The sequence below is a fragment of the Cyprinodon variegatus genome, unplaced genomic scaffold (genome assembly GCF_000732505.1).
Source record: "Cyprinodon variegatus isolate N-32 unplaced genomic scaffold, C_variegatus-1.0 Scaffold294, whole genome shotgun sequence".
Taxonomy (NCBI): domain Eukaryota; kingdom Metazoa; phylum Chordata; class Actinopteri; order Cyprinodontiformes; family Cyprinodontidae; genus Cyprinodon; species Cyprinodon variegatus.
Window position 1 is genome coordinate 604,812 of NW_015150747.1, and position 9,300 is coordinate 614,111.

The following is a 9,300-nucleotide window of genomic DNA, read 5'->3' on the forward strand; positions in this document are numbered from 1 at the left end:
GTGTTTTAGAAGGGGTGTAGGAAGGTTTTTTTTTATTTTGTTAGTTTTGTTTTGATATTAAAACATGATTTTAGTTGAATTACTTGTTTTCTCTCATAGGTTGGTGATTTTGTGTTGTAGAGGTTATTTTGGTTTTCTGTTGTAGTTTTGCTAGAGGTATAAAATGTCCCCCCTCTGATGCGATTTATTTTCTTTATGTGTCAGTTTGTGAGGTCAGTCAGTACTTCAGTCGCCTTTCTTAAGTTTGGTTTATCGACCTCTTTTCTTTTTCTTGGGCCCATGTTTATGTTTAGAGTTAAGATTTTATTTTGTTAATACATTTTTTTTTTCTTAAACTTTCCTATACTCTGATTTTTCTTTCCTACTCATTCCCTCATAGGGATCCTAATGCAATGGTTCCATATCCGACTGGAATCTGGAATGTTTGCTGAACAGAGCAAATCTGAGGTGCAAATCACCACACCTCCACCACCGTGCTGAAATGTCTTGTTTCTTATCTTTGGTGTTTAACGTTCTAACTGAGGCTGGGGCGTCTGGGATGGAGCTCTGAGGAGTCTGTTGGTTTTCTGAGTGCTGATCACTGAATGAAACAAGAGAAGTTGTCTGATTTCAGTAATAATGTTTCCTTAAAATATATATTAAAGACTATTTTAATTTTTTTCCCCTCTTTTTGTGTGTCTTTTTAGGACTTTGCACATCACTGGATGTGTTGTTCTATTTTCTGGTAAATGAAACCAAAAGCAGAAAAATATTCATTGAAGGTAAAAATAATGTGTTGCAGAGAAAATGTTGCATTTTAAGAAGGTTTACATTTTTGTTTAATCTGCATACATGGCAAACATAATCTAAGCCATTTCAGAACTGATCAAGGGCCACCTAAATTTCCTTTAAGGACCACAAATGGCCCCCGGGCCAATATTTGGACACCTGTTTTAAGGAGATGTTCAGACTTGTATCCAATCCCTTTCCCTTTGAATTTAGAGAAAGCAGCAAGGAAATGCTTTTCTCTTTCTCTCCAGTTTGGTTTAGTTTTTTCCAATTAAATATTAATAATTTTAAAGATCAGATAAAATCATTTCTATGCATAAATATAAATTTTGTCCTAATTTGAAGCATGAATCCAGAGAACAAAGGCCTATGGCCACGTCTAAGGCCTTCATTTTCACCCTGTTGTTCACCACATGCCCAGCAGGTGTCCTCGATGCGTCACCGCTGGTTTCCATCAGTTTCTCCTGCTGCTTTTCCAGGAACTCTAACACCATTAATGTCTAATTTGTTTCGGATTTTCTCTGCAGCCAGAATCAGAACCGCCTGGAATATTTATGGAGAAAGAAAACCCATTAACTGTTCTGCCTGTGTGTCGTCTCTGGTGTTGGATAAGGACCTCCACCTTATATAATCTATATTTATGAGCATCAGTGTCAAACGTCTTGGAAGGCTTTCAGCTGCACCGTTCCCATTGCTCTGATGATGAAACTGGGTCTAATGAGCCAAGCTCTTTTAAATCTGGATCCTTCCTGGACTGCTTCCCCTCTTTAAATCAGACATAACTGACATTTCTGCAGGTTAGCTGATGAGTTTGGAGAATCACTGAATCTGACAGATTTCAGGTCACAGCAGGCTGGTAGATCTGCTCCCAGGTGCTGCTGTAGGGCGGTACCTGTGTCCTCTGATGTCCGACTGGTCGCAGACGCCTCCCAAAGCGATCCGCTGAAACTCCCTGCCAAGGGTGCGGGCGATGGAGCGCCCCACGCTCGTCTTACCGACACCAGGAGGTCCAACGAAACACAGGATGGGGCCCTGCAGAATCATTCATGAAAAAAAAACAGAGTGACGCTTAACAAGCTGGATCGTTTCAGGAGACGGCGGCCAAAGCATCAGTTCAAGTCTGCTTTTTATTATTCCTCATCAGTTTAAATTGCTTCTCTTCTCATGCGGTTAGAAGAACACGCTCTAAAAAAAAAAAAGAAAAAACCTTTGGCAGCCCAACACTGAAGCATGCTTACAGAATGAGCAGAAAATCTGCATTAATGGTGAGAAACGCCGGCCTGTTTGGAGCTCCGAGCCTCGGTCAAATGTTCCAGCTCAAATATTCCAGGAATCTCCCAGAAAGATGGAAGCTTGAAACCTTCTAAGGTTTTTAAACATCCTCTGTTGGATGGGCTCTGCATTAAAATTAGCTTATTCCCTCCAGTGAGTCTCCACTGGTAGCTCTACATGCTGCTTGGATTAACTGCTCTCTAAACCAATAGCTTGATGTAGATTTTCAGTCTTTCCGGTACAATAAAAAGCTAACTAATTAGCTCATGTTGTTCTTTCACTCTCTGCAGGCATCGTAACACTGCGTTCACACGGAGCGCGTTTTCAGTGCCATAAAAGCGCCTGACGCCTCATTTTGGACGTTTGCACTGATCGATGTCAGATGTGCATTGAAAGCATTTTTGAGGGTTTTGAGAGTGGCTTTGCTTTGCTTTATTTGCTGCAATCAGTAGGAAAAACAGTTAAAGATATCTTTAGTGCAAGACAAGTACACCTGAACATATCATCCCTGGTGATGGCTTTTCACTGCAGTCCACAGCTTCTCTGATTGGTCGACACGCTGCCAATCTGCCCACCCAAAGCTGCGCTGTTCGGTTTAAGTCAGGAACGGCGTAAATTACATCAAAAATCAAATTAAAGCGCTTTTTATTGCAGCTTTTTAAGAGTATCACCCCTGTGAAACGGAGCTGTTACATTTATTACGTTTTCTCACATTGAGCCGGGACTTGCTCACACTTCTTATCCAGTTCAATGAAACTGCAGCTAAGAGATGTAGAACTGCAGACCAAATCAATCGATTACAGATCAAAGTGCTAAATAGAGATCTGTTAGTGGATTTTTATATATTCTGCAGCCTCGTTTCAGGACTCTGATTTCAAGCAGTTTCAAGAATCGATTGGATTTTAAACTTGATTACTGGCATTAAAAAGGTTTTTTATATCCTCCCTGAATTATATGATTGTATCATACTAGTATTATCTCAACATTTAACAGCAATTTAATTTTCGTTAATTGAGCATTTAACTTTCTCTTTCCCGCCTTTTCTGAACCAATAACAATGGAGGGAATCACCATGGAGACCTATAGAAATGTCCAGACTCTGGTTAATAGCTGACAGAGGAAGCTAATGCTAACATTCTTGGATCAGCAGCTAGCTAGTATCTGCTTTCAAACTCTTTGCATTTTATTCTGTACTTTAGATTTTCTCAAAGGTCATAGTTTCAACTTTTGGTGCAAAATAAAAGCATTAATTTTACCGAAGCTAACAGACGGTTAGCTTACATCACCATGGTGATGACGCTGACCTCACCTTCAGGGACGTCTTCAGCTGTCTGACAGCGAGGTACTCCAGGACGCGTCTCTTCAGCTTGTCCATGGCGTAGTGGTCGTTGTCCAGCAGCGTCCGAGCGGCTCGGATGTCCAGGCAGTCTGAAGGGGTTAAAACATTATAGATGGAGCAGATTTTCCACAAACAATCATTTTCAATCTGGATTCAGATTTTTTTTTTTTTTATGTTTTAATGGCCTGATGAAATATCCTGAAATTTAATGCTGTCTTTATGAGCTGTAAGCAGAAAGATTTACAGAAATAAAGGCTTGAAAACATAAATCTTCCTGATTATTTATATAATGTGTTTCATTTTGTGAACAGAGTTACTGAAATAAAAACCCTTTTAATTAAATTCTTTTTTTGGAACAAAGAGCTGAAATGATTAAAGGGACTTTTAACAGTTTTGATGCTGATCAAAAACAGGCGACAACAATTAAAATGTGTATTCTGGGTTTCTACGGCAACACGACTCATCACTTCAGGTCCATAACGACAGAGTCCATAGACCTTGGAGAGTGGTGTATGTATGAGGAGTATAAGAATGTGTTATATTGGTTTGTATATGTCTGTGAGGACGTAAGGCTGGGTTTTATCAGGTTGAGTAAACAATAAGCTGCAGCTACAGATAGATGCAACCCTGAATGATAACAAGTAATCATCAAAGGTTTTGCTTAATATTTATACAGTTATTAACCTGGTGTTGCTTTTTTTTGTTTCTCTAGTTTCTTTTCCTCTATTTTTCTGCAGCTGTGGAAGCAAACTTTAAGGAGTTACTGTATGTTTTCTGCTATTTTTTGTGCTTTTTTCCCTTCCCTTTCTTTCTCTCAGAACCTTAATAGAACAGCTATAAATGTCTGCTTGTTGGGCAGACAAAGCTGTTGGGCTGTTATGTAGCTCCAGGACATCACTTCCCTGAGCTATATTGGCAAAACAGGACAAGGAAAAAAAACAATAAAGTTAATTTCTTCTTCAATCTGAGTAAAGGGACTCAGAAGGAGCCATTTCTCAGCTCTATTATGGAGCTACTAGCATGTTAGAAACAGGACAGTGTCGTCCAGCAATCACTCCGTCCTCCCAGCTGAGACAGCTAGCCTACCCTGGACGAGCTTTGCTAAAACAGTTAGCATCTTCTGTTATTCCTCAGAGAAATCAGATCAGCAGGTGACCAAAAGCTTCTTTTAGCTGCAGCTTTATTGTTTTTTTTTATTATTTATTGAACTGATTGATTGACTTTATTGATTTTTTTAAGCAGGATTAATAATATTGCACAGGGTATTTATATAGAAGGGTATTTATCTATATAATTGTTGCACTGGGTATCAATTATAAAGAAACAGGTAATTGCACATGGTATTAAATAGTAATTACACATTATACATTGCACAGATTACTGCCATGGTAGGGTCGCATTGTAGAGTCTGGTTGCAGTAGGGATGAATGATCTGTGGTAGAGCTCCTTTTTACAAACGGGGTGTAAAAGTCTTTAACTAAAGGAGCTGCTGAGCTCCTCTACACTCTGGTGCAGAGGGTGAGACGTGTTTTCCATGATGGATGTAAGCTTGGACAGTACCCGGCTCTCAGCTGCTTCCTCCACTGAGTCCAGAGCACAGCCTATGACAGAAATGGCCTTTCTAAGAGTTTGTAAAGTCTCTTTCTGTCCGTAAGTGCGTATTTGGTAAGTGTGATGGACGGTAACATAGACCCAAGTAAAACCAGATTCTTGCTTTGATTTAATTATTAGAATTGGGGCGCTCTAAATCTGATAATTCAGATAATAATTATGTGTAAACGATTTGTTGCCCACCAGCCTTCATAAATCCAATAAATACATTTTAAACAAAAGAAAATCTCTGAGGTTTTATCTTATTAGCATAAATAGCTCTTCTGTAGAGGACACGGCCATTTGCAATTCATTTACCGCACCAGTAGATGGCAGTAAGCCTGATACATGGGGACTTTAATAAACGTGTCAGTCTGAGTGTGAACAGAACTATGGATTGTTCCAAACACTGAGACACAGAACCACATGTTCACGGCTGTGTCTGAACGTTCATCCTGACCTCTGACCCCTCCATCACTATATAGTGGACTTTATAGTGCTCAGTTAACTGACCTTTTGGACGTATGACCAATCTTGCAAAGCTTTCGGGGATGTATCTGCTTGTCTTGTGACCATGGTTGCAAACTACTTTTCCAGGTGGATTGAGGGAAATTTTGAGTCCACTACTTTTTCATCCACTCGACATTTGGATGCTCATATAACATTGCGTATCCCCTCTAATAGGGGTTAGGGCGGATATTCAGACCCAGTCTATCTTCCTCCACCACAGAGGAAAGTTTGGGGCCAGTTTAACCTCATCAGTTCAGTTTAGAACCTATAAAAACACAACAGCGCACTCTTCTGGATGAAAGAGGCATGTGCACACCACTACAAACAAATGGGAGTTTATCCTCTATCAGGAAAAGCTGCCTTAGAACGCCTCCCGGTTTAATTGTTCTGATCAGTGTTAAAACTGTTGGATCTACTTCTATAATCAGAGCTGAATGGAAAGAAAAGCAATACAGACAGAAATGTTGATGGTTCTAAAGCAGGGGTCTTCCACGTCTTCCAGGCAAAGGACCCCCAAGGATGGCGAGATGGTGTGGGGACCCCCTAGGTATATGGCATGAAATTGTGTCTGAGGTTGGGCAAACTGGTCCTATAGTCCCTCTATTACAGATGGAGTAATGTAACTAAAGTAATTTCTTCCTGGGATTATTAAAGTATTTCTGATTCTGATTCCTGGTTGATGGGACAGGTGTTGTGAATGAAATGGTGTCCAGCTTGAAAGAGCTCCTGTGTGTCGCTGAATGTGAGCATTGATGACTGAAAGACATCTTCTGCCTCCATTTATCTGTTTACTTCAGTGTGTTGAATTCATGTTAATGTTTATTTAAAGACATTTCAATTAGTGGAAAAAATTGCAGCATGAAGTCTAATCAACCAAAACCTTCACGGCCCCCATGCAGTACCTCCATGCACCCCCTAGGGGTCGTGGACCTCCTGTTGAAGACCTCCGTTCTAAAGAACAACAAAGAATGAAAACCAGCGAAGGTTCTGGGTTCTGGAGCTGTGGTTCTGTGGTTAGACAGCACTGATGAACAGATACAACCCGAACCGCTGCAGGGGCTGACTGCCGCCGACAGGCTGGATGCTCCCTTTCCTCCACTTCTTGTAACAAAGCTCTCGAATATAGATCAGCCAGACCACAACCCGCCACCCCGCTGTGGGATGCTCCAGACGCCTCGGGGTGAAACCGCTCATGCATACATAAATGTGAGAACGTCTCTTTTTATTTATAAGTTCCAAACCTTTCCTGATTGGAGCTGTAGCTTTGCTTTCCACCAAGCCTGGAGGAGATATGTTGTTTATCTCCTCAGATGATAAATGCTCCAGCATGTTCTCCAGCTGATGGAAAACTCTGTCACTGCATAAAGACAGAAAGCCTGCAGGTAAACAGGGCCTTTCAGCTCAGCTGTGACATTCGACTGTTTGGACAGAGCTGATTACTTTAAAGAGATTATACACGGTTTGGGAATCATTTAGCATTCCTGGCACTTAAACTGGGAATGTTCTGTTATCCAGCCATCTCTGCATGGAGTTGGCTCCCTTTAAGAGGGGAAGATAAAAGTGATTGCTGGAGCCCGACACACTAATGATGCTCCACAGCATCTTTATTTCTGAATGTCATTAAAATCAGACTTCTTTAGAACTATTGGATAAATGAGGAAAACGAGCATGTCTTTGTTTTGAATACAATTGAGTTCAAATCAAAAATACTTTATTAATCCCAAAGAGAAATTAAACGTTGCAGTAACTCATACGTTTTTTTTCTTCCCTCAAGGTACTTTAGGTGTTGATGCTGTAGATAGGAAGGATCTCCTGTAGAGGTCTGTCTGCAGTGGAGAAGCCTCTGACTGAAGACGTTATGTTGATGTCTAACAGTCTGATGAAGAGGATGCTCACTGTTATCAATAATCTTATTCGCTTTCTGAAGAATCCTTCTCTGTGAAATCATCTCCAGAGGTTCCAGAGGAGTTCTTTCAGTCATTTGCTCTGATGCTGTTACCCCAGCAGAGGATGGAGGAAGAGATCACACTCTCCACAGCAGCATCCGCCAGCAAACACTGAAGGACCTGAGCTTCCTTAGGAAATATAATCTGCTCTGTCCCTTCTTGTAGACGGCATCATAGTTGTGACTCCAGTCTAGTTTGGTGTCCAAGTCAACACCAATTTCTACTCCTCCACCACCTCCACTTCTTTTCCAATGATGTTGATAGCTTTCAACTTGTTTCGTCTCCTTTGTTTTGTTGACATTCAGCATCAGGTGATCGTTTCCACACCATGCCACAAAGCGGTTCACCAGCTCTCTGTATTCATCACATATTCATCACTGAGTTATGACCAAAGCCATTTAGTGGAAATGTCATTTCTGCTACTAGGTCGCTAAAAGAATACTTTAAATAAAGGTTTTTGGTTCCTGATTAAGCAAATCTTTTAAAGGGGGTCATAGAATGTTTCCATTGTCATAGATGAATAATGATAGTTCAGTGGGTGAAATGGACGTACAGAGAAGTTCAAACCCCATTGACGCCTCCTTTCTCTGCAAATCTCACAATTCTAAACTTCCACCATAAAACGGGCGAATTCAGAAGAAGCCCATTTTTTTAGGTATGTAAAGTAGGACATGTCCAGGAAAAAGAGGACGTCTGCTCACCCTACCATATCAACAATTTGATGTTTCAGTGAGTGAGTGCTTGTTGCTATGATGCATCTTTGCTCAGCAGCTTCGCTCGTTGTAAACCAACCAATCAGCGCACAGCTCATCTAAATATTCAGGATCATACCATAAAAGGAAGAAAACCTGTTGTTTCATTCTAGGGCTTTTAACCAGGCTGCATTAGGGCTCATAGAACAGCAAATATACCATTTTCAGCCCAACCAATGTTACACACCCTATTCAGAGACCTGAAGGACCAGCACCACATACTCTATAGAATCATTCTATGACCCCTTTAAAAAACATTATTTGCTAAATAATGTTTTATTCATCTCATGGATTTGCGTTGTGAATTGGTTTGAAAACATTTCAGTTGCTCTAAATTAGTTAAACGTTAATTTAATCACATCCAAAATTCTTCAACATAAACCTTGGTTCTGCTAAACCGCCATATCATTGCATAATCCCATCGATTATTGTTTTCTTCCATGTTTTCCTTCCTTTTTTACACTTAGCTTAGTTTAGTTGAGTTTCACTAGTTTTAGTCAAGAGTTTTTAAATGAAATATGTTTGACTTGGAGCTGAATGGTTTTTGTTAATAAACTTATATTTTGATGGAAGGTGTGGTGAATTTATTCCATATAAGTACAGAATTATCTGACCACCATTTGAACTCGATTGACACTTTCATTTCTTGTTCTAACTCACAGCCAGTAGGGCATGTGTTCATAAATAATACACGCAGTCCCAATATTATTTGATTGAATAACATATTTACCACACCTACTGCGGAGGGCAATAAATACATTAAAGTTGCTCTTCACTACCTTTGGTGCTTTTGCTCCATGGCAGCTCCACCATCAGATCCAAGTAGTTTCTGGTCAGCGCGTACTCAGGCATGGACTGAGACATCTTCTTCAGCCTGAAATCACACCAACAGGATCCGACTGAATGCTCTTTCCAGGTTAGTGATGGAGAAAATGATAGAGGACCACTTTAAAGATGGAGCCACATCACATCAGCCAAATCACATGTGGGGTTCCTCCATTCTGGGGCCCCTCCTATTCAATATCTACCTGCTCCCCTTGGCTCAGATTATAGAAAACAACCAGATCAGTTGCCATAACTATGCAAATGACAAACACTTTAGATCCCATTGTCCCCAGGTGAC

The 9,300-nt window shown here is 40.5% G+C and overlaps 1 protein-coding gene across 1 annotated transcript in view; it reads right to left on the minus strand.

Moving 5' to 3' along the window:
- lonp2 (lon peptidase 2, peroxisomal) overlaps nucleotides 1-9,300 on the minus strand; it is a 55,858-nt gene that overhangs the window by 8,946 nt on the left and 37,612 nt on the right. Inside the window, exons 7-9 of the mRNA XM_015383787.1 lie at nucleotides 8,957-9,051; nucleotides 3,350-3,468; nucleotides 1,661-1,800 (exon numbers count right to left, since the gene is read on the minus strand). Of these exons, the coding sequence (XP_015239273.1) occupies nucleotides 1,661-1,800; nucleotides 3,350-3,468; nucleotides 8,957-9,051 (354 nt within the window). The remainder of the gene's footprint in view (nucleotides 1-1,660; nucleotides 1,801-3,349; nucleotides 3,469-8,956; nucleotides 9,052-9,300) is intronic.